The sequence below is a fragment of the Trichoderma camerunense genome (assembly GCF_050948025.1).
Source record: "Trichoderma camerunense strain CBS 138272 chromosome Unknown V8C40scaffold_27, whole genome shotgun sequence".
Classification (NCBI taxonomy): domain Eukaryota; kingdom Fungi; phylum Ascomycota; class Sordariomycetes; order Hypocreales; family Hypocreaceae; genus Trichoderma; species Trichoderma camerunense.
Genome location: NW_028145343.1, coordinates 238,161 through 261,842, shown reverse-complemented (window position 1 = coordinate 261,842; position 23,682 = coordinate 238,161). Strand labels below are relative to the sequence as shown.

General features: G+C 52.2%; 11 protein-coding genes across 11 annotated transcripts; 6 read left to right on the top strand and 5 right to left on the bottom strand.

Moving 5' to 3' along the window:
* Positions 1-227: 227 nt before the first annotated feature.
* Positions 228-1,508, bottom strand: V8C40DRAFT_271057 (uncharacterized protein; the record flags this gene model as incomplete). The annotated part of the gene is made up of 2 exons (XM_083220242.1): positions 228-287; positions 372-1,508. 2 exons carry the CDS (start codon positions 1,506-1,508, stop codon positions 228-230), a joined length of 1,197 nt encoding a protein of 398 aa, XP_083067680.1.
* A 509-nt stretch (positions 1,509-2,017) lies between these two features.
* On the top strand, positions 2,018-4,570 carry V8C40DRAFT_258384 (putative ATP-dependent RNA helicase). Its single transcript, XM_083218705.1, has one exon. The coding sequence runs from the start codon at positions 2,142-2,144 to the stop codon at positions 4,467-4,469; it is 2,328 nt and encodes a 775-aa protein (XP_083067679.1). The 5' UTR covers positions 2,018-2,141; the 3' UTR covers positions 4,470-4,570.
* V8C40DRAFT_258383 (succinate dehydrogenase assembly factor 3) lies at positions 4,471-5,535 on the bottom strand. Its single transcript, XM_083218704.1, has 3 exons — positions 4,944-5,535; positions 4,743-4,842; positions 4,471-4,668 (listed from the first exon to the last, which is right to left on the bottom strand). Exons 1-3 carry the CDS (start codon positions 5,154-5,156, stop codon positions 4,595-4,597), a joined length of 387 nt encoding a protein of 128 aa, XP_083067678.1. The 5' UTR covers positions 5,157-5,535; the 3' UTR covers positions 4,471-4,594.
* Positions 5,431-7,019, top strand: V8C40DRAFT_130896 (protein-histidine N-methyltransferase). Its single transcript, XM_083211056.1, has 2 exons — positions 5,431-6,206; positions 6,295-7,019. Exons 1-2 carry the CDS (start codon positions 5,712-5,714, stop codon positions 6,934-6,936), a joined length of 1,137 nt encoding a protein of 378 aa, XP_083067677.1. The 5' UTR covers positions 5,431-5,711; the 3' UTR covers positions 6,937-7,019.
* A 25-nt stretch (positions 7,020-7,044) lies between these two features.
* On the bottom strand, positions 7,045-9,155 carry V8C40DRAFT_258380 (inhibitor of growth proteins N-terminal histone-binding-domain-containing protein). Its single transcript, XM_083218703.1, has one exon. It carries the CDS (start codon positions 8,434-8,436, stop codon positions 7,102-7,104), a length of 1,335 nt encoding a protein of 444 aa, XP_083067676.1. The 5' UTR covers positions 8,437-9,155; the 3' UTR covers positions 7,045-7,101.
* A 602-nt stretch (positions 9,156-9,757) lies between these two features.
* V8C40DRAFT_258377 (uncharacterized protein) lies at positions 9,758-11,733 on the top strand. Its single transcript, XM_083218702.1, has one exon. It carries the CDS (start codon positions 10,100-10,102, stop codon positions 11,588-11,590), a length of 1,491 nt encoding a protein of 496 aa, XP_083067675.1. The 5' UTR covers positions 9,758-10,099; the 3' UTR covers positions 11,591-11,733.
* V8C40DRAFT_258376 (uncharacterized protein) lies at positions 11,561-13,874 on the bottom strand. Its single transcript, XM_083218701.1, has 3 exons — positions 13,604-13,874; positions 12,157-13,462; positions 11,561-12,091 (listed from the first exon to the last, which is right to left on the bottom strand). The coding sequence occupies exons 2-3, from the start codon at positions 13,435-13,437 to the stop codon at positions 12,047-12,049; spliced, it is 1,326 nt and encodes a 441-aa protein (XP_083067674.1). The 5' UTR covers positions 13,438-13,462; positions 13,604-13,874; the 3' UTR covers positions 11,561-12,046.
* Positions 13,875-14,048: 174 nt separating this feature from the next.
* V8C40DRAFT_258374 (uncharacterized protein) lies at positions 14,049-14,552 on the top strand. Its single transcript, XM_083218700.1, has one exon. It carries the CDS (start codon positions 14,130-14,132, stop codon positions 14,463-14,465), a length of 336 nt encoding a protein of 111 aa, XP_083067673.1. The 5' UTR covers positions 14,049-14,129; the 3' UTR covers positions 14,466-14,552.
* Positions 14,553-17,030: 2,478 nt separating this feature from the next.
* Positions 17,031-17,684, bottom strand: V8C40DRAFT_130832 (uncharacterized protein). The gene is made up of 2 exons (XM_083211054.1): positions 17,572-17,684; positions 17,031-17,507 (listed from the first exon to the last, which is right to left on the bottom strand). The coding sequence occupies exons 1-2, from the start codon at positions 17,591-17,593 to the stop codon at positions 17,134-17,136; spliced, it is 396 nt and encodes a 131-aa protein (XP_083067672.1). The 5' UTR covers positions 17,594-17,684; the 3' UTR covers positions 17,031-17,133.
* Positions 17,685-18,439: 755 nt separating this feature from the next.
* On the top strand, positions 18,440-21,286 carry V8C40DRAFT_258363 (uncharacterized protein). The gene has a single exon (XM_083218699.1). The coding sequence runs from the start codon at positions 18,977-18,979 to the stop codon at positions 20,855-20,857; it is 1,881 nt and encodes a 626-aa protein (XP_083067671.1). The 5' UTR covers positions 18,440-18,976; the 3' UTR covers positions 20,858-21,286.
* Positions 21,287-21,632: 346 nt separating this feature from the next.
* V8C40DRAFT_258362 (diacylglycerol O-acyltransferase) lies at positions 21,633-23,599 on the top strand. Its single transcript, XM_083218698.1, has one exon. The coding sequence runs from the start codon at positions 22,007-22,009 to the stop codon at positions 23,204-23,206; it is 1,200 nt and encodes a 399-aa protein (XP_083067670.1). The 5' UTR covers positions 21,633-22,006; the 3' UTR covers positions 23,207-23,599.
* The last annotated feature ends 83 nt before the right edge of the window (positions 23,600-23,682 follow it).

Below are 23,682 nucleotides of genomic sequence, written 5' to 3'. Positions count from 1 at the left end.
AAACTCGCCCAGTCTCAAACTTGTTGGAATTGGCAAAGATGCAACAGTATCGTCACTGGGACTCTCCTTTGCCAGCATTTTCATTCTCTTAACAGCGTGAAGCCAAAAACATCCAACGTAATACATAAATCATATAATTTATATAACATATCGACTACATCATATTATGAAACAACCATTGAAACATCGCAGCAGTCTATCTAGACCTTGAGCCTCTATTAATCCTTTTACCTAATACGGGCCAACCGTTCTCTGTTCATTCTCGTAGCATCATCAACAGCATCGCTCTGTGACACAAGACGTTAGCCATCCGATACCGGTATTATATGAGTCAAAGGGGGCATGTGACAGGGGTTCCAGGGCTGAATTACCTTGTTCATAATCCGATCGATTTGCGTGTTCTGAGCATCCACCTCGGCGCCAATGGCTCGGCCAACCATGTTCATCATCTTGACCTGGCCTTCCAATTCGGTAAGGCCGTCGTCGATCTGGTCTTCGAGTTCGTCGGCGCCTTCTTCGTCGTCCAAGTTAAACTTGCCGTAATCCTTCTTGCGGCCCTGTGCCCGGCCCATAGCCGAACCTCCAAGTGAACGCATGTTTTGCTCCATGCGCTGGGTTGCTGCATAACCGTCTCGCCGTGTCGCTTCTCGTTGCTCTCGCTCAGACCGGTGGCGATTCAGCACTTCTTCATCGGCTTTCTGCTGTCGCTGTTTGGATGTAAAGGGGTTTCCGACGTGAACTGCGAACATGCTGCCGTTGAGTGTCTTCAACTCTGCTGCCCTGTCCTGAGCAATCTTATTCTGGTTGGCCGCAAGGTCGAGGTTCTTCTCGGTATTATGCAGTCGCTCGCCCTGTGCGCCAAGACGAGCCAGAGTGGCACGTCCGACTTCGTTGGCTTGCCTGGCCATCTGTACTGAGCGTGATACTGATGCCACACTGTCCTGCTGAACTTGTCTCTTCTCAGCAAGAATCGCCTGGTAATCGGCCTCCTCTTGCTCCTCCTCTGTCAATTCCCGCTGCTCGCCATAGCCTCCGTAAGAACTTGCGGAGGTGGCCGACTGTTGGCTAGAGAGAGCCGGCGGCTGCTGCTGTTGGGCCCCCCCCTGTGCTCCGGCAAAGGGCGCATCTCTGCTGCTGTCGGCACCACCGCCAAAGCCACCGTATCCTCCAGGGCCTCTAGCCCCCGCTGAGGTATTGTTGTTCGGAGTGCTGTCGTAGCGGTTGGAGCCATATCCACCGCCTGAGCCGTATCGGTCGCTGCCATACCCTGGGGCTGGGGAGGGAGTCTGCTGAGGGGGTGGACTCTGGTATGAACTATAGCCATTTCCAGCGGGTGGTCGAGAACCGTTACTTGGGGTTGGAGAGTAGGCTGGGGCTGGAGAGTAGGAGCCCATGTTGGCATATTTCGTTTGCTCGGCATAGGGATCATTGTTGCCCTGGTTGGCATACGGATTGTCTGAGGGAGCAGGCGAGTGCTTCTCCTTCTTGCCGAAACCGAACTTCTTCATCGTGATTAATTAGGAATGGATTATTCAAAGAGAGTAGTGTACTTTTCGCAATCAAAAGAACAAAGACAAAAATGGCGGTGCGTTAGGGATGCGAGAGAAAGGAGATGTCACGAGAGAAGAACAAAGACGCAAGTGAGGCTTGGGTGTCAACTCCCTATCTGAGCCACTCCAAGTCTTACCCCGTAGGACCGGCTAGCCTAGGACCCTGTTTCAATACTAGGCTCACACCGCTGCAGGCGCTGATGCCCCTAAATCTATATTTAACCCCCCAATGCGAGCCGTAGATCCGGTTAGAGGCATATTAAACTACATATTATTATATAAAAGAGATTTTTTCTTTATTATTTTTTAAATAAATTGACCGAAATTTAATGATTTTTAAGAAAGAAAGAGCTGTAGTGGGCTTAGGAAAAAGGGAATTTACTTTAAAGTTTTGCTGCTTATAACGGGGCAGAAATTTCTTAGACTCGCCGCTATCGATAAGCTAGGTCAACGACAAGTTAGCTCAGCGTACCTCGTCCAACATGTGAAATTTTGACGGATATCTCAGAGCAGAAGAAAAAAAACAATGTCGAGTCAAATCTTCTGCGCAAATTCTCTATAACATTCTGCCAAGCGTTCCATTTCCCGACAATGGCTGCACCGAATGCCGCAGAACATGCGCCCAAGCGACGAAAAACTCGGCAAGATTCCGGATCCGTCACCATTGGAGGCAAAACCATCTCGGTGGCAGGATATCTAACATCTTCCCGGCCCAAACAAGTCGAAGCAAACGGTGTCAAATCAACGCCGCAAACCCCTTCGCAAGAGCAACCTTCGAATGTTACATCCGAGCCACAACAATCGACGAAAAAGCCATCGTTCGAAGGCAGTGGAACCAATAACAAATCTCGAAATCCAAGAGGAGTTAAGGATCATCCTTTGCTTAAAGCTCGCCGGGAATTGCCAATATGGCAGCACCAAGATGAGATCCGAACGGTCGTCAAGCGTCTAGGCACCGACGTTATTGTGATAGTTGGAGAAACTGGCTCTGGTAAGAGTACTCAGGTGCCTCAGTTTCTCTATCAGGAGTCCTGGTGCAAACGACACAAGGTTAAGCTACCAGGCCGGGAAGAGGATGGATACGTGGGAGGCATGATTGCTATTACACAGCCGAGACGTGTTGCTGCTACAACTCTGGCGCATCGTGTTTCAACCGAAGCGGGCACGCCGCTTGGCAAGGGAAGGCCAGATGGGCTTGTCGGATACTCGGTTCGATTCGACCACCAAGTGCCACGAGGTGCCAGGATCAAGTTCTTGACTGAAGGTACTTTGCTGCAGGAGCTTCTCCGGGATCCATATCTGAGACAATATAGCGCCGTCGTCATTGACGAAATCCACGAGAGAAGTCTGGACGTCGATCTCCTTGCCGGATTCTTGAAACAGATATTGTTTGGGGATAAAACACAAAGAGGAGGCGTTCCACTCAAGGTGATTATCATGAGTGCTACGGCCGAAGTGGGTGTCATCCAGGACTTTTTCGGCAATGCTGCTATCCCAGGAAAAGAAAAGGCGAGCAATGTTGAATTGCTTCGAATCAAAGGTCGGCAATTTCCCGTCACGATCCTATACGAACCCCGGCCAGTGGCCGACCTACAAGACGCACTTTTGAAGAAGATTTTCAAGATTCATGTGGAGGAGCCGCTGCCTGGGGATATCTTGGCCTTCCTCAACGGCCAGGAGGATATTGAATCCGCCCAGCGTCTGATTGAGGAATATGCTACGAGCCTTGCATCCAACGTGCCCAAGATCATCGCCGTGCCGCTATACGGACAACTCTCCATTGAAGCACAGAGGGTGGCTTTTCTACCAGCCAAGTCTCCCCTCACACGCAAAGTCGTGCTCGCTACCAATATTGCTGAGACATCCGTCACGGTTCCCGGCGTGAGATATGTCGTAGATTGCGGCAAAGCCAAGGTGAAGCAGTATAGACCACGGCTTGGTATGGAATCTCTTTTAGCCAAGCCGATATCTAAATCATCCGCCGTGCAGCGCGCCGGTCGTGCAGGTCGTGAGGGACCCGGCAAATGCTTCAGGCTCTACACGGAAGATGCGTTTGACAGTTTAGAAGACTCAGACTTGCCAGAGATCTTGAGAAACGATGTTCTCGGAGCCGTTCTTACGATGAAAGCCCGCGGCATCCATGACGTACTGTCTTTCCCACTGATAGACGCACCGGAGCCCGCAGCTATAGAAATGGCGTTGCTTCATTTACATTTCCTCGGGGCTCTGGCGGACGACGGCACCATCACACCGGCGGGCGAAATGATGGCTAGATTTCCCCTTTCAGCTCCCCTCGGGGCTGTTCTCCTCGCTGCCTCAGGTCCTGAGTTTGACTGTGTCCTCGAGGTGATTGATGCCATCTCATGTCTCACGTCAGGAGACGATATCTTCATGCATGTGCAGTCAGAGGAGGCTGCAGAAGAAGTAGAATCATACCGCAAGGATATCCAGAGACGAGAAGGCGACATCATCACGTATCTGACGACCATGCAGATGTACACTGCAGAGAACTCGGATAGGATGGAGTGGTGCAAGAAGCGCAAAATCAACATCCGAAACATGAAGCAGGCGTTGAACATTCGCCGGCAGCTTCGAGGGATGTGTTTGAAAGAAAAGCTTCTCTCGGAAATGCCGGCGCCGGATCCTCAGCCATTCACCCCTCTGTCACCCGAGAAGGCAGAGTCGGTTATCAAGTGCTTCCTTCAAGGCTTCGCAATGAGGACGGCTATGCTGGCGCCGGACGGAAGCTTTGTGACTGTCCATGGCAAGCATGTGGTTGCCATCCATCCCTCCAGTGTCATGCATGGGCAAAAGAAGGAAGCCATCATGTTCCTTGAGCATGTGTACACGAATAAGAATTATGCAAAGAAAGTGAGCGCGATCCAGGCGGCATGGATTGCTGAGGCCTTGGGGAGGTAGATAAGCGATGAAGGATATACCCTCTATACAGTATTTTGATAGATGCTAGATTTATATACATTTGTTAAATTTACAATCTAATTCTACAATTTTTAATGTCCACAAAGCCCTTGCTAAAAAGTCCATCATTCAGCGTCTTCTCCGTTTTGATGCTTTTGAATGGCCTGCATCAACTCATACAACTGTTGGATTTGCTCGTCTGAAAGCCCCAGTTAGATGTCTAGTTCATCGCAAAGAGAATCTGCAAATTAGGGGATCATGTGTAACACTTACCGCTCATCTTCGCCAATTTCCCTTGGTCAATCTTCTCACCCACCCAGGATTCGCCCTCAATCTGCTGAGCATACATCTGCCATTCCGAAAGGAAGCCAATCTACAAGCCGGGAACGCAAGGGAACAAGTCAGCAATGCATACACTCAAAACAGATAAATCACATCCCCGGCCTCTTCTTCCTTCGTCACATTCACACGTACCAAGTGCGCAGGATTGTCCACGTTCCGATGAGCTCGAAACTCAGCCTTAATATACTCGTCTCCGAGAAGCCGCATCTCCGTGGGGAGGAATTTCCTGTGGGCGCGAAGAAGCCGTCGGTACAGCGGGATGGGAGGCAGGAGGGCCATTGGCTTGGGCCGCAGGCCGTTTTGCATGGCCGAGGCCGATGCCAGCTTTGCGAGGGACTGGCGCATGTTTCGGGCGATGGGTGAGATGAGATGATGTTCTAGAGGGACGGGTGTGACATCAACGTTTTCGGGAAGAAGTATGTGGTGAGTAACTAGGTACTGTGGGAAATGTTACAATATGGTTATTAAATACAGCAAAGAAGTCGTTAAGCTGCCATGCTTTGCTGCATCAGTCATCTAATATTTTTTAAAGATTGAAGTCTACATTAGATATCGCAGCCACTCCCAGTCATCTCTAGCCTAAAGTTCCCGTCCCCATAACCGAACATAGACGCGGGTACCTGTAAGTTTTTTCTTCCCCTAACAAATCAATGGATGGACGTCAATTGGCTGCCCCACCAACTACCAACCAGAGGGCACGACAATTGAATCTGTGAAATATTTCCTCTTATCAGTCAATTATTTCAACATTCTCTCTACACACTCACTCAGCCTACTTGAATATCACTTATTTTTCCACCAATTCTCACTTACAATAAGCTCATCATATTCACTCTATCAAGCTAAAGAGTAAATATAAAAAGAAAAGAAAAGAAAAAATCTACTCACAATCAAAAAACCATGTCCTTCTCATTTGGCTTCTCGGGAGACGACATAGACCACGATGTCGATGAGTCTCAAACACAAACACAAACCCCAGCCATCACAACCCAAGCTCAACCTCCAGCATCATACAGCGCTTTCCCCGTCGCCGGCAAGCCCCAGCTCCCAGCCACTCTCTACAGCCTCTCCGACTTCCTCTCACAGCTGCCCTCCAAACTCGCCTACGACCTGCTCGACATTGACGTTGCAGACGATGGCGCCAGTGAGACTCGCCTGCGGCTGCCCCGCCGCGAGCTCTGGGATGTCAGAGTCCAGCTCATGGCTGAAGACGACGAGGTTGTCAACGGTGAAGACCGGGTCGATGACGGTGGTCTGGGTAAGCACGATGTCAAGACGGGCATTTATGAGGGCGGCTTCAAGAGCTGGGAGAGCAGTATCGATCTCGTCAAGGTGCTTGCTGCTCAAGACGAGCTGACAGCCGCTCAACAAGCTTCGTCGCTTCGTGTGGTCGAGGTACGTGAACATCCAAAGAAAAAACTCGAAACTCTCCTTCCCTAATATGCTGTCATATAATAATATCTAACTGACTCAAAATCAACAGCTGGGTTGTGGAACTGCCCTCCCCTCCCTTGCAATGTTCACCTGGATCATGCAAAGGCAATCAAGCAACCAATGGCAACAAAATCCCTGCTCATTCGTATTGGCCGACTACAACCCATCTGTCCTCCGCCTCGTCACTTTGCCCAACTTTGTCCTCGCCTGGGCCCTCCACAACACTCACAACCCGGTGCTCCAAGACGCCTTCAACATCGAAGGCGAGCTTGAACTGTCACCTGAAATTATTCAAGCCTTCGAGCAATTCCTCTCGTCCAGTGGCATTCACTTGTCCTTCATCTCCGGAGCTTGGTCCCCCGAGTTCATCAGCTGCCTGTACGATCTACCAGCTTTCTCCTCCGGCCTGCCAGCGCCAATCACGCTCATGGTGGGCGCAGAGACCATTTACTCTCCGTTCGCACTGCAGGCATTCACACAAACTGTCTTTACTATCCTTGAACGAGAGCGGAGTTCTGGTGCCACAGCAGCTGCATATGTAGCTGCCAAAAGACTATACTTTGGAGTTGGTGGCTCACTGGACGATTTCATTGAAGCGGCCCGCTCAAAGGGCGCCACAGTTGCAGAGCTAAGAGAAGAGAGCGAGGGTGTACGACGTGGCGTTGTTCACTGCATACTGCAGCAGTCATGAGACCTCGCAATTGTGCCAAGTCAAAGACGAATGACGGAACGAAACTCTCATCCTACACCGAGAGTCCTACATGGAACTCACTAACAAGACAGCGTACAGACAATGGATTGTCAGCTCAAGTTTTGTAATCTTAAACTACTCACGCAGACAAAATTACATGGTTTTCTATTTTCCCTTTCGTTGAAACTTCTCAGTACACTCGGGACAATACCAAGTGCCATTGGGTTCACTTTTCAGCCCAACACACGACCAATGAAACCACTCATAGGGGCAATTGTCGTTGTCGCAAGCCACCATGTCGCCATAGCTCACGTTATGGCACAGGCAGTATCGTTTGTCATCACCACCGTCTTCGTCGTCATCGGCGTCTCCGAGCACTTCATCCCCATCTTTGCCGTCCGCCATGGAGGCCCTCGGCCGTGATTCCATACCATCTTCCTCTTCGCCACTGCCGCTTGCAGCATCCGACAAATCACTATCTGCCGTCGATGCCGGCGAATTTCTGTTTGAGGCCTTCTTCACCCGTGAAAGTGACGATCTGTTGGGTGGCTTCTTCCGACCACTCATTGTCGGGGTGCCCCTGCGACCTGCTACTCCAACAACCCCTTTGACCGATCCTGCTCTCGGTCCTGCACTACCTGCCCGGACAGCACCGCCGGCTCCCAGATTGGCTCCAGAGCCGCTCTTTGGTATACCAGGACCAAGGGATGAATGTCTCGCTAAGCCGCTTGACGTTGTCGGCAGATTTCCGGGCCCTGTAATAGACCGTGGCCCTCTCTTTGTGGCCGGGCCCGCTGAGCTCTCACGCTGTCTGTTTAGTATGATGCTTGCGGCTGGCGTGGCTGGTGCGGAGGATGGGTGCTGATGATATTGCGCGACATGCTGCTGGGCTTGAGTATGTCTAATTTGAGGGTGGTTGGGTAGCCGAACCATGGCTGGGTTGGCGGAGCTGGCAACCGGGTTGCGAGGTGAAGCTAGAGGACCAGCTGAGTTGATGTTGTTGGAGAGGTTTAGAGTCCGAGCTGAGGGAGCGCTGTGATTAGTCGCACTGGGGCGGAGGAGTGAAGGAACCTCGTCAGGGTCTGTAAACCCAGGTTCAGCACGATCGTACAGCAGCTTGATTTGGACGTCCAGATTCCGCAAATGTTTGTCCATAACGAGCTGTAGCCTTTGTATCAAGGTGATCTTGTCTTGAGCAAACTGATCAGCGCGAGCATAGTTTTCGCGAATCTGGGCCCGTAGCATATCCTCCTTTGGGTTGGGCTCATGGCTCCCATTCGTCTTTATCCACTTTTGGATCTTTCCATCACGATCCTCAATCATTCGAATACACTCATTGTACTGGCGGTCCTTGTCTGTAATTTCTTCTTGGATAAAGCGAATCTCCTCGGGGAGATTCTGAACACGGTTGATCCAATCATCGAGGATCAAGCCGGGGTCTAGAGGCTCGGCCTGCGGCATCCTCTTGACGAAGTCAATGGACAGATCGTCTCTAGGCATGATGGTTAACGACTTGGCGACGCCGAGTCCACAAATTTGACGATGAATAGATGATAGATGGACAACAATAACCAGCGATGAGACACTCAGGCTAGCAGATGACTCTTTAAGGCTGATGTGACTTGATGAAAAACAGAAAGGCTTTTAAACGGGATGGTGTGAACTTGTTTGTAAAGACTTTAAACAAAGTAGAGAGCAGAAGCAATAGCGCAACGCTGGGGGTGGGACAGGAATAGATGGACCGAAAAAGTAGGCCAGTGCTGATATCAGGCCATATGCATCCAAGACGCGACTATTACGGCCTCATATATTCCGTATCCACCGTATGAGAGAGATGCTGCAAAGAAAAATAGGCAGGGCTCATTAAGAAAAGAATAAGAGGAAAAAGAAAAGGGCAAAGGCCATCTAGTTGGGGACACGAAGCAGGCACAGCAGATGGATAGGCAGACGAGCGTGCATGACGGTAGTAGCTCTGCAGCAAAGAAAAAGCAATCACCAGCTGGCCAGAAGTCCCCGCAAGGAGACGTCCCCAACGAATGATTGAGTCCTCCAGCTGATGTGGATGTGACGGGTCCAACCAGCCCTATCCCAGAGCAAAAGCCGTTGTCAAGAGCAACGCAACGCAACGCAGAGCAACGCAGAGCAATGCAACGCAAACACGGGCGCAGAGCGACTCGATAAATGGGCCGGGCTCACCTCGATGCCACTGGAACTGCGGCGCCTGTCCTGCTTTGGGGTCGCTTTGAAGGAGGATGGAGATGGAGATGAGGCAGCGCGTTACTCGGCAGACAAATAAGTTGGGTTGGCTGGGCTGCCGGTTCGGAGGAGATGCAGAATTAGTGATGGGCGGAGCTTCGAGGTTTATGCAGGCCTAAGAGAGAGCGGTGCGTCGAATTGGGGCGGGTGCAGCGAGACCTGTCTGGTGGCGAAATTCCGAGGCTTAGCCAGAGAGCCAAGGGGAAATGTTCCGTGCTAGTTCCAGTGGAGCTGGAGGGGAGCAAATCTGGTTAATGGGCAGTGAGTGAATGGGTCAGTGAGAAGGTATGAAGGTATGAAGGAGGTCAAGATATTGGATGGACAATGTTAAAGAGCAGCCACCAAGAAAGATGCCTTGTGCTTACTCATTATATCAGAACCTGAGGCCAGTCAGGACCTGCAGTTTCCCTTACATGGACATGGGACACACTCCTTCCTCAGTGGTTTCGATAAACCTTATCTCAGCAGTCCATAAGCCCAGCCAGCCAGTAGCTTTTCAATCTCACGTGATCCCCGCCAGATTCGCAGCCCGGAGCTTTTCGATGGCGTTCGCTCACTCTTTTCAGTTCCTCTCTTCATACCACCATCTACAACTTTAATTTATTTCTTACGCGTCCAAAGTGATCAAACGAAAAGGCCAGGTTGGCCTCAGCAAATTTCTCACAATCTCGGCCGCTCACTTTAGGATGCATTTGATCACAGCATAATGCTTGCTGTAGCTGAATCAGCAGCCTCACCCCTTGACCCTTGACCCTTGACAGTTATAGCTGTGTATCAGTCATTCATCCCGTTCATCTTCTCAGCGCTGTTTCCTCAGTCGTTGATGTAATAGCCATAGAGCGCCAAACCGACGAGGATATTCTTTATACCATTTTAATCACCCAGCCGATCCACCTCTCCGCCCACCATGGACAACTACAGGTATCGTGTGCCTAAGCCAAACTACCTCCCTCATAGACTGGACATCGACCCCGATGCCGACATAGTAGAGGAATATGCCCAGCCCCTCGGCATTGCCAGCGATGCGGAAAACGCAAAGTTCTACCAGCAGTGCAAACGCCTGGCTGAATCGTCAGGCATTACTCGCCCCAAGGGCTACAATGTGTCTTTTCATTGCAATCCCGAGATGGAGAAGCACCACTTCGGCATGACACATCCTATGAAGCCCTGGCGCCTGACGCTGTCCAAGAGCCTGATTTACTCATACGGCATGTCATTTGCCATGGACAACTACCTGACCCGGGCCGCTACGTACGAGGAGCTGGCGTCTTTCCACTCCACCGACTATCTAGACTTTCTGGGCACTGTTCTCCCAGAGGCAGTTCCTCGAGATCTTGAGAACCAGAACCCTGACCTGAAATACAACTTGGGAGGCTCCGATTGTCCTTTGTTCGACGGTCTCTATAATTACTGCTCCATGTCTGCCGGCAGTGCGCTTGATGCCGCCCGGAAAATCGTTAGCAAACAGTCTGACATTGCCATTGCGTGGGGGGGCGGCTTGCACCACGCAAAAAAGGCCGAGGCCTCTGGTTTTTGCTACATCAACGACATTGTCATCGCCATTCTGGAGCTTCTGCGGTTCTACCCACGTGTTTTATACATTGACATTGATGTACATCACGGCGATGGTGTTGAGGAGGCCTTTTTCTCAACCGACAGGGTCATGACAGTCTCCTTTCATAAATACGACCCCAACAACTTCTTCCCCGGCACTGGTGCGTTGGACGATAATGGGCCTAAGAGCGAACATAATCCCGGAGCTCACCACGCCGTCAATGTTCCGCTCAACGATGGTATTACAGACGAACAATACGACATGCTCTTTAACAACATCATCAGCAAGATTGTCGAGAAATTCCGACCAAGCGCCATCGCACTCCAATGCGGTGCCGATTCTCTCGCGGGAGATCGCCTGGGCCGATTCAACCTTCAAGTGCAGGGGCATGGTGCATGTGTTGAGTTCTGCAAGAGGCTCGGCATTCCCATGATCCTCTTTGGCGGTGGTGGTTACACCCCTCGGAATGTTGCACGAGCCTGGACATATGAGACAAGTATAGCCATCAACTGCCAGGACAAAATCAGCCCTATATTACCAGAGCACGCTCCGTGGAGAGAGCAGTTCCGCCAGGACACTCTCTTCCCGACCCTCGAACAGATTTTGGGCGAGCCGCGACAGAATCGCAACCCCCAGAAGCGTTTGCAGGAAATCATTCAGCACGTCACAGAGCAACTACGTTTCGTCGAGAGTGCGCCAAGCGTACAGATGCAGGTCATCCCTCCTGACTTGGGCAGCTTTAGAGATGATGTAGAGGAGAGGTTAAAAGAGGACCAGGAGGAGAGGAACGAGCAGCTACGAAAGGAGAGGGAATCGGGAGTAGGAACAGCCATGGAATTCTAATTTATCAAACGACTCATCATATCTTCACCCCAGGACCAACTGCTGCGTGAGCAGACTCTTTAATTTGGAAATAACCCGTAGACAACAAGACAAAAAAGAAAAAAGCATTAAATGAGATCCCAAGTACTGTACACCACCAGAGCAAGGCGTATGTCTACTAGTATATCACACACGACAGCATGGCGGCCATGCAGCCAGGAATAGCAGAAGAGAGGCGCAAGTGCATTAGTGGAAGGCCGCATTGTCTTCATCCCCCAATGGCCTTCCTGGTATCGCGAGTTTCCTCCCTCGACCCATCCCCCAGTCCTCTATCTCTATGACTCGGGGGGTTCAGCCATTTTCAACCCCCCTTCCACCAATGTGCTGCGAGGAAACGAATATGCACACGAAAATATCCAATTATATGGTACTCGAAAAATAAACCAAAAGGAGGAAAGTCATTCCGAAGGTACCGTTTTAAAAGTATCGGATAACGGCTGAGCCACCAGCGGGCATGGCAGTCTATTCACATAATAGTTAGCTTTCAAATTCTTCTTCGCCCTGGGAAAAGGGGTTGGGATGCTTACCGTGCAACCGTTGTTGCCGCCAGTCCACACACCGTTGATGTACGAGCATTTGCTGTTGACATCACCAGTGATTTCAATGTTGAAGTCCAGCAGAGCAGTGCTAGTGGGCAGGTTCTGGAAAATGGAGAGGAAGGTCAAGCCACCAGCGGTCTTGCCAACACCAAGGATGACAGGAGACCAGTTACCAGCTCCCTTGGGGTCCAGAGGGCTGTTCCAGACGCAAGCATCTGCAACTCCGTATCCCTTCTTGTTGACGTAGTACTGGGCGGAGGTGCTCTTGCCATCCCACACATAGTAGTCAGACTCGTCGGGGTTGCAAAGGGGAATGGTCTGACCGGCAGTGGCACAGGCGGGAATAACCATGCTCTCGATACCGGGGTAGTCGGTTCGGCACGTGCAAACGGAATCGTCGAGGTCGTTCTGGATGGTAACACCGCCAGCACCAGCCTCGCAAAGCTTGGGGTGGTCAGGGCGAGTCAGCTCGAGGAAGCCGTCCGAGTTGCAGTAAAGACCGCCAACGGATTGCAGGGTCGATCCCTGGGCTGAGGGCCACTGGGTCTTCTGGTAGCCGGGAGGGCAAGCATAAGAGCACATGCCTCCTGACTTGCACGAGTCGCCAACAACACCGGTGATGATGTCGCTGATGCTGACCGAGTCCGCTGAGTAGCCAGGAACGAACTGGAGACCGGACCAGCCGCCGGTGCCTAGCCAGTTGAGGGGCACGGCGCCATAATCGGACGGGAAGTGAGAGCACGGGATCTTTCCGCTGGGGAAATCGGCGTTCAGTCCGCTGCCGCCAGAGGGAGTGCTTGGCTGGGCAGGCTTCGAGGACTTGGGAGGAGGAGGGGCAGAGCTGCTCGTGGGCTGAGCCGTGGTCGTGGGCGGCGGAGGAGGAGCGGAGGTGGTCGTGGGCGGCGCGGACGAGGAGGAGGGCTCCTCAATGAACTGAGCCTTCATGCCACCGGCGCTGGACGTCGTGGCCGGAGTCGAAGATGGGGGAGGAGGCGGCGGCGGGGGAACGTAAGTCGGGGTCGTCTCTCCAACAACGACGTATTCACCGTCAGCCAGACCAGCCGCGGCCTTGTCGGCATCGAGAATCTTGCCGTCGAGCTGGTACACGGTAGCGGTAGGTCCGACGACAACTTGGGTGACAGCATCCGGCGCACGCTTCTCGACCTTGTTAGGAGCGTTCTTCTTCGCATGGTGGTGCTGGTGGTGGTGGTGAGAAGGCGAGGCGGCAACGGTGGCTGCCAGTGTGGCGGCCAGGATCGTGTACTTCATTTTGGCGGTTTGTCTCTAATTCGTTCTGCTCATAGATTGCCACGGGTTAGATGGAGTTTCAGACGTTTATATATCGCGATATCAGATGGCGACTGAATTGGCGGGGGGTGGTGAGATGAGAGCACAGCCGGAGTTGTTCGTGGGCTCCCCGGACGTCGTTACTAACCTGAAGACGGTAAACAAGAGCTGCCTGGAAGTCGAGAAAAGGAATATATCAATACGAAAGTGAGCGAAAGTGAGATGAGCCAGACTTTAAAAAGAGTGTAATGGAGAGCAGACAAAAACTCTCAGTTGGAAAAAAGGGCCCAACGCAACTGAAGATGATGAACAAGGACGAAGCGTTCAAAAGGGAGGACAGGACAGGTAAAAACCGGAGCTGCAGCATGGGGTTGGGGGCCCTTGTCGGTCTCCATGGCATTGACCCACGGAGATCAATAACCTAAGGAGGCCAGGGATGCAAAGCGAGACAAGGGGGTGCCACTCCTGAGAAGGGGGTGGCCTCTGGGAAATTGCCCTCTATCACCGGCCTGGCGCCAAAAGCGCTTTTCATTGTGCTACAAGTATTGCTACCTGGAGCTGAGCGCCGAGCTGTATGCGAAGACAGATGCTAACCCTGATGTCGGTATGGCCTGGTTTGAAGCATTGCATCAAGTGTGTGTAGCTGTACACGTACTCTCGCCTGCAAACACAAGATGCAATTTGCCATGCGGGGAGGGAGAGCCGCAGTCGGTCATCTCTCTCTCCATCTCTGCAGCGATCATCATACTCGTAGCACCGCTTCTCCGTGTTGCTCACCGCATTCCTCATTGCCTGATGCCGGCACGGAGCCTGTTATCCGGCGGCTTGCATCAGCCGTGGCCCGTGATGCTGTGCCGGATCCCAAAGGGGGGAATAACTTGCTTGGCCGCTTGTTTCTGCATCTCTGTGTCGATTTCTCGTGCAACAAAGTAACGGAGTACTGTAGAGGATGCCTGCGTACGAATACAGCACCGTGTCTGCACCAGCGCTTGCAAGGAAACAAGCATTGACGGCACGGCCAAGGCGCTTGGCACAAAATCCCCGTCGACGTTGGGTGCAGCGTTTGCGTCGTTACGGATAAAGAGAGGCTTCGTCAGAGTGCTGAAACGGCCGGGCCTACGCAAAGAGGCCGCTAGCACAGGCACCACCAGCGTGTTAGCACCGGTGCTAGCGCACGATCGTCGCCAGAAAAAGAGCAAGGGTCCGGCCAAGCCTCCCAATAGGGTCGACGAGCTGGTGAAAAATGATGCCAATCCTGTCTATTGGACAGGACGAGAGGCGACTAAGGCGCTGGTGGTGGCACGAGAACACAAGCAGGTGCATTTCGCTTGTGCCAGTTCATTTAATAAGGTACGAGTGCCAATGTGCCTGTGAATAATAAAAATGGGACTTCAACGCGCCAACAAACCCACCGCCTGGCAAAACGGTGCCGGCGCCCTTGTAAGTGTACTCGTACGTTGGTCGCTGGCGAGTCCATATGAACATCAATTACCCAGTAAGGACATTGAGGTAATTTAGTATGTATCAATATCGATGGGAACCTTGAAACATATAATGACTGCTGTATTCTTAGGTAGTGGTTTTAATGTCCGTTATTATTACAGTGCTGTAGAATTTTACATGCATTTATTACGTAGCTGAGAGCAGCAAACGTTAATTTTGCGATGGATACGCGTGTTTGTGCGGTTTCTCTGTGCCTTGCACTAGTGGCGCATGTGCCTGGAGCTAGACCCGTTCGAGAACATCCCGCCTTCTCCTGAGCTGGGCTTCACTTCGGGTACGGAGCACGCCGGTTTCTCAGCTGCTGCACAGGCGGCTTGGAAGCCCGAACCAGTCCAAATCATGAATCGATACGAGGCAAACACGGCTTAGGCCCAGGGTGCGAATGCTGCTGGCTATGTACCCTTACTCTAGGTATGACTCTTACCTGTAAGTGTACTAAAGTAGGTGTAAGTCAAGTATTCCGTCAACGTCAAAAATCAATCGAGTTCTTTAGTGCAATGCGCGTCAGCTATGGTAGCATCCCTATTCTCCGATCTATTGGAATCCAAAAGAGAGCTGAGTGATGGCATTCTGCGAAGCACGCCGCAGCTTTCAGCTATTATGTAATTCGCGCAGCATCAGCCACGCTCCATCTCGCGTGTATGCTGCCAAGTAAGTTCTGGACCAAAGGAATGGATGTGGGAATGGCGCTTGTTTTCTGCACATGCGGCAAGTCTTGGCTCGAGCTCAGGGGACACAGTCGTTCTTTTCTTCTTCCTTTGCTTTGCCGGGGGCAATTTGTCTGAGACTGTGGGCTATCGGCCTTTGTCTGCGGTGCAGAGCATACTAAAACCCCGAGACAGGGCACAGGGCATGCCAGATTTTTGCTAATAATAACAACACGCCATGTTGGGAGACGAAATATGGAGCGCGAGTTTGTGACACAGACCGTACAATCACAGAATCCTCTACGCTGTATATGGGTATATATCGCTGTCGATAATTACTTGGCCTATCAGAAAAGGTGGTGGGCACACTGGTTGCGTTATGTGATGTGTATGAGTTGGGTATTCTAGAAGTGTTTGAGATTGATAACGAGAACCTACCCCATATGAGATACGGGAGTTGTTGTTAAACGCTTATTATATGCCGACATTGCGCTTATCGAACAATGTCGTCAGGATTATGACGTTCAGAGAATAATAGAACCCATGTGGAAAATGATACTGTAAAAACTCTGGACTATGAATGTTTAATAGATCAAGGCTGTTCAGTAATTGCATTGTATATTCATTCATACGGGTTGGCAGATGGATGGGTATTCCACATATTCTTTCGAGCCGGTCAACCTGCTGCCGCCCAATTGCTGTGCCCAGTTGCTGTGTCACTCGACCGTATTAAACAGAACGCAACAGGCTAGGGTCTGCTGCAGAGTGATCCGTTGTCACAAATGGAGAGCATTTTTACTCCTGTTCTTGGCAGCAATAGGGTAGCACTTTGGCCGAAAAGGGGATGCCAACAACCTGTAAGATGACGTCGCTCAAGTGGCTGAGTCAAGATCCATCTGGTTACTTGTGCCGAGTCCTGTCGGCTCTGTGGCTGGGCAATGCGACGGACTTACTCGCACACGTGCTGATGTGGGATGAGAACGAGGAGTCTCTTGACACAAACGCCGGAGAAGTACTGATGTAGTTTAAGAGGAGGCTGGGACGAGCAACAACAACAATACACAGAGAGTAAACAGAGAGAGTTGCCGCGTTTCTGACCACCTGCGCCCATCTGACGCCTCGGCTTAAGAGGCTCGGTGGAGAGCTCTCCTTCCAAGTGCCAGTGCTGGTGTTCGACCGCCTGAGCTAGTGGTCGGCCGTCAACACCGCCACGAAGCGACCCAGTTTTGTAGGTACGGTGCTGTCTATGGAGTACAGTACGGAGGCTTGGGGAGCACGGAGAGCGCAAGTAATCTCGATATCTTCGTATCTGCCCGGGGCAACAAGACACTGCCGCCGTCGCTTTACGAGGCGCAAAGTACAACGAGACAAGTGTACGGTCAGTCTGGAAGCGGTAAGGAGGAGGAGTACCCAGTCATCCAGTTAACCGCATGTGTTCCATAGCATGTTTCTTTTTCTCTACAACATCAAAGTGAACATGAGGCCATACCATGGAGCGAGTAACATTGAAATACGCCAAACACACCAATCAATACTGGCTCATACTACTTACAACTCTTGCAGAACAACAGAGGCCGGAACTTGTTGATTGGTCCACCAACCAACCCATCTCTCCCAGACCTTGAGCAGGGGCGTCGCTCTCCAGCCACTGATATATACCTAGGGGGAGCCTCCCACCTGAGAAACGGGCGCTGGCGTGGCACTGCCGCCGACGCCGTGCATGCAGATAATGCACAGTTATTCGTCTCAAGCTTTCTGTAGCAGATATGACTGGACATAACCGCGGCGGCGTGCAGGCTGGCCTTGGCCAGGCTATGGCTGACAAAATCAGCTCGCACGCTTCTGGGCTTACCAGCCACTGGCCCATCCGCCTGTCAGCATTTTGCCACCGGCGAGCTGAGACTAAGACGAGACTAAATATCAAGCTGTAGTAGCTCGTTCTCTCTCGTGTGGAAGGGGTACATACAAGCAGATGTGGGATGTGTCATCGTCAAGGTGATGTTGTCGTGACAGTGCCTGGTTCAAGAGGTGACTGTACATACATTGTAAAGAATTCAGGCTGAGTTCATGCCCTGTTGCAATTTCCGACACGACCAAGATCTTTAGGACTGATTAGCAGCAGCGTTACGAGGCCTCAGCATCGAGGCAACGGAATTGGCTCCGCGATCAACATGCGCAGGCACAGTGCGCAGTTGACACCGATGCCGTCACGGGCACTATCAGCGCCAGCCACGTTCCGGCTTCTGATAACCGATAACCGATGGAACAAGAGGCTGAGGATTGATCCGAGGGGCGGGAGACGGAGGTATTATGACAAGAGAATCCAATCCATGTAGGTGCCTTAACTCGCTGCTTGTCTGTTTTCGTACGTAGTTGTCACTACGGCAGCTGCGGATCGAGGTGGACGCTAGTCTGCCGTGATTATTTTCCTTGTTGGCATGCCTCTAGAAACACGAGAATATGTACCGAGTACAGCCTCTCGACATGGAACAAGCTGGATCGAGAGCGGGTTCGTACGTACTCGGCTGTACACGCTTGTGCTCCGTACGCGGGATGCAGCTGACACTATGCTGATCCACCCTTCAGTCAACGGCAATCCATGATGCCATCTATGGGGCTTTTGGAAGACAAGAAACCTGAGAGAACGCACGGAGTACGCCGCCAGGGAGGTACGAGTACCGACCCATGCCATACTTCCATTCTTGTGTGGATTTGATTTTTTTGCCCACTCTCCCGCTCACCTCACTTGCCACAGGAAAAGAAGCCAAATACTCTGTCCATATATGGTTTTTACATTAATAATAGCACCCACCTAGGTAGTCTTACAGCGACGACATGAATCGGGATGCTTTATAATAATCCCCCCGTGCCTTCACTTCTGTTCTGGAGGCATGTCATCTGGCAGGTGCCGCGCTGCAGGACTGGCGACGCGGCGCCCAATGACAGGAGTGTGGCGCAGGCAATCCACTGTCCGCCTTTTATTGTCCACCGCCCTTGGCTGCACAACAGAGGCACAAGCACCAGCACCGGCACGCGTGCTGCGCTAAGGCTAAACCTCAACCACCATCTTCTTCCTCCCATCCCCAGCCTGTCATCCAGCCCCAATTCACATCTCCATCTCCATCCATCACCATCACCACCGCCTTCTGCCATCGCCATCGTCTGCCAATTCCGAGACCACGCCGAGCATCCGCCTGCTCCATGCCATTCGTCTGCGCTGCCGCATAATAGTCACCTTTTCTGTGCAGGCAAGGCTGCCGAAACAAATCCCAGGAGCAAAAATTACCCTAGCTCTCGCCACAATCTCCAGCCACACCTCGAGCAGCCTCGAAATGGTGTCGCTGGTTTAGCTGCCTCGACTTTGCGACTGCATGCCCTCCGTCTCTCTGGACTCGCCGTCGCCTGCTTTCTCCTGGCCATTGCATCTTCATATGGCCTCTCCCGCCGCTGCCATTGCAACCGAACCCCCGCTCTCGTCTGGCCCGACTCCAACCCCTCCCCCAGCTCTCCCTTTGGACGACGTCGCGAGACTGGCCAAGCGCCGTCGCGAATCGGATTCCGAGTCGTCGCGTGCCTTTGCATCCCATCAGCTCGGCTCCCAATCGCCCCCGTCGAAATCTGCCAGGCTGCTGCCGGCAACTGACCAATCACTGCCTCCCCTGTCCGCCGCCACAACTCTGGAAGACGAGCAACGGCGGAAAGAAGCAGACGAGGAGGCTGAGCACGACCACACAACTGGTCTACGCGCAAACAGCGAGAACCCTAGCCAACGAGCCCTCCTCTCCCTCCTGTCTGCAGGAACCCAAGCCATGAGCCGCCCAGCAGACGCGCCTCAGCTGGCCCCTACGGCCACTATGGAGCCCTCCTCCAAGCTGGCCACGGCTGCCTTGTCCATTTCACAAAACAGCGGCGACCGCATCGAAGAACGGAGCGAAATGACTCCGCAAAGCCCAACGAGCATTGCTGGGGCGCAAGTGACCGAGAGCCCGGGGGCCATGGATGTTGATGTCAAAGGAGAATCGCTCGTCTCTCAACAGGTTGCCGTACAAGAAGAGCGGCAGCAGCCCGGGTCCCTGTCATATCCTGGCTCCTTGCAAACCAGCGGCAGCATGCCGGAATCACCGGTCCGTGGCATGACCTTTCCGATGCCTTCCCAAAGCCAGGGCTCTCCGCCACCGTCGGCAAACAAGAAACACAAGTGCCCATACTGCAATACCGAGTTTACTCGGCACCATAACCTCAAAAGTCATCTCTTGACGCACAGCCAAGAAAAGCCTTATGTATGTACCGACTGCCAAATGCGCTTCCGCCGTCTCCACGACTTGAAACGCCATGGTAAGCTTCACACCGGAGAGAAAAACCATGTGTGCCCTAAGTGCGACCGCAAGTTTGCTCGAGGTGATGCTCTTGCCCGCCACAGCAAAGGGCTGGGCGGATGTGCTGGCAGACGATCGAGCATGGGTAGCTTTGCCGGCGAAGATGAGCTGGATGGCGGCATTGACGGAGACGAAGCTGTCATGACGGGCATTGCCTACGAGAACCCCGAGGAAGAAGAACTGAGGCGACAAAGCTTGCCTAGCATGACTGCCCAGCACATACCAGGCGGCCAACCGGATCAGTACAGCAGTCATTCGCGGACGTACCCACCGGCTGGAGTAAGAACTGCCGCAGCTGCCGGCCTATATGCCCCCAGTGGTGGTCAGGGTCAGACCGTTGGCACCGGCAGCTCGAGCGTGTCAACCAGTATTGGGGGTAGCCACACACCGAACACCAGCATCTCTTCGGTGGCGGTTGGCGGGCCAAATGCCGGTCTCTATGCACAAGCTGGTGTGCCGGAAACCGGGAAGCCACTGAGCCCTGGTGGTGTCCAAGGCCACGACGGCTCTGGTGTCGTACGGCAACGATCGCCTAGCCTGTCTCAGCAGCTGCAGCAGCAGCAGATGGGGAGGCGGCAGTCGGAGATGCAGTCTCCTCACGGTGGACAAAACAGGCCTAAGTTGCCTGGCTTAACTCACCCTGGATACGCCTCGACGGGCTCTCCAGGATTCTCCCACGGCCGCCCGCCAACCGCAACCGCCACGAGCGGCGATAGCGGCAACATGTTTGCACAGAGCGACCCAAGCGTATGGGCCTACATCCAGACGTTGGAGGAGAGAGTCAAGTCGCTCTCAGATAAGGTGGTTTCGCTCGACCACGAGATGTCTGTCCTTAAAAAGCAACTTGAGAGTCGTGAAGGGGTTCCTGCTGGATGAGAAGTCTGGGCATGAATTCACCTCATTGCAAAGCGCCATGGTGTTTTAGGAGGGCCTAAGTGGATCTACATTAGAATGCGTTTTGCTTCCCTTTTCTCTGGTACGTCTTGTTGGGCTCTTTTCGGATTTGGGCCAGAGTCGTATACAGGGGGGAATTTGGCGTTCAGGTTTGGGAATCTGGGCGGATGGTTGAAACCTTCACGCTAAAAGATGGCGACCGGATATTACGATTGTTCCTTATTATCACGTTTGTAGTATACAGAATTGTGCGATTATCTCTAGCTATGGCATTTCGGAAAGGTTATGTCTTTTGTTTTCAGCTTAGTCGTGGTAGAGTACTGCAGAAAATGGAGTGACACTTGTTCTCATGTAAACATTTCGTGTTCCCCTTGAGAGATGCTACGTCTTTGAAAGCAATCAATCGTAAAGGCATGTACTGTATAAATGTTAACCATTTCAATGGGTATCTCGTACCATGGCCATGTCCAGTGAAACAACAGGCAGCCGGGGTATGGTCAATCTATTGGGTGAGCATGTGCGTTGCATTGATGTTAATCTTGGGTTGGATTGATAAGGTAGGTACCGAGGGTACGTTGGTGCTCCGTGGCGCAATCTCACATGCGCACTGTACGGTGCACTGTAGCCGTTGCACGGTCACGTCACTGTCCAGGGGCAGCACAGCCTGAACCTTGGCGCATCGATGAGGTAATGGGCTCTGGAATGCCGGTATAAGGTGCCTTGTGGCGTGCGCTGGGGCTTGCGCTATCCAAACCTGAAAGCTCACCAAACTTGTTATACGACGCATTCATTGAGCTGACGAGAGGAGACTATCAAGAAGAAAGAGAAAGGAAAGGAATATCGAGAGATAAGACGAGAGGAAAAATAAGGGAACAAAGAGAGGGATACGAGCAGAGCGACCAACCGCCTTCGCCCGCGCTTCGCCTTTGCACCACCTTTTCGACCATCAAAGCGATTCGCGCGAAACAACCGGGTGAAGCGGCTGAGTCAAGACGAGCGACGACACCTGCCCACGAAGCGAGTCCGACTTGATATCAATGCTCCTTGAGGCTTGAGAACTAGGCGGACGCTAGAGCTCATCGACAACACAGCCTCCAGCCTACACAAGAGCCACCGCAAGCTGACCTCGCAATGAAGGCGGCTAGGAAATCGGTGCGGAGTGACAAGAACGGCTCTGCGAAGCCTTCTGGCCTCGTTGTGACCAACGGCGACCATATCCATCTCGACAAAGCCGACAAATCGTCGTATCCTGTTCTGCCAGATGATGGAAATCCCCAGAGCCACGAGTACGGCGCCTGGAGGGCGGGAGGCATTCGCTTTGCTCCGCTGCGCATGCCCTTCCCTCGCAGACTACAGACGGCGGCTGTGTTTTATCATTGCATGACCATCGTTGTCTTGATATCCATGTTCTGGTTCACTTGCGCCAACCCTTTGACCTGGCCCATCTTGGTGCCTTATCTGGTGCATCTGACCCTCTCCAACGCGGCCACAAACGGGAAGCTCAGCTATCGATCGGAGTACCTGAGGTCCATGCCCTTGTGGAAGTTCTTTGCGGCGTACTTCCCTATGAGGCTACACAAAACGCACGATCTTCCGGCGGACAGGAGGTACATCTTTGGATATCATCCACATGGTATCATCTCGCACGGCGCCTGGAGCGCCTTTGGCACGAGCGCCCTTGGCTTCGACGAAAAGTTCCCTGGCATCACCAATACTCTGTTGACGCTCGAATCCAACTTTCGACTTCCCTTTTACCGCGACTATATTTTGGCAATGGGCATGGCCTCGGTATCGAAAGACTCCATACGGAATATCTTGATGCAGGGCGGCCCCAAGAATGACGGAAAAGGCCGCGCTGTTACCATCGTCATCGGCGGAGCCCGAGAGTCCTTGCAAGCTCAGCCAGGCTCCTTGCAGCTTATCCTCCAGGGGCGGAAGGGTTTCGTAAAGATGGCTCTGCGCACGGGAGCTGATTTAGTTCCTGTCCTCGCCTTTGGCGAAAATGACTTATACGACCAACTAAGCCCGAAGACGCACCCAATGGTTCACAAGTTCCAAATGTTTGTCCTCAAGGTGTTCAAGTTTACGCTTCCCGCTCTTCATGGTCGAGGAATTCTCAACTACGATGTTGGTCTTATGCCCTACCGTCGGCCCGTCAACATTGTTGTCGGAAAGCCCATTCGAATCGACGCGGAGCCTTGCGAACAACCGCTACAAGAGGATGTGGATCGCTACCACGAGTTGTACGTTGAGGAGATTCAAAAGATTTGGGATACCTACAAGGACCAATTTGCCAAAGGTCGAACCTCTGACCTTGTTATTTCTGCTTGATTTGGCTTCTTCACCGGTATCCTCGACTTTTGGTTACTCGTTTTCTTTTCCCCTGCCTTTCTTCAGTGTGTAGTTTTATATGTTTGGGATAAGCGTAATAGCATACCGGACTTGAGTGTGCAGAACAGAATGGATATAGCAGATTATGGGTAGTCTTTATCAATGGAGTGGTAACTGGCAGATGCTAAATCGCTGGGGACGTCATGAGTTATGAAACAATAAATAGCAAGGCGAGCCTCTGGTTAAGGTATCTTGGTATCATGGCAGGATCCTGTCTTTCTCTCCCTTTTCTTGTACTTCTCTTCTTATTTTTGTATTCTCAAAACAGCTTTATGCTACTTATTTTAGCAGTAAGCCTTTGCAGCAGCGCTCAATGTATCTTTATTTTCTTCACCGTTGGGCGAATTGCCCGGTTTGGGTGTTGCGATCGATGTAAGTGGCGAGTAGCTTAAGAGTCAGTCACCTGACCTCGCGTC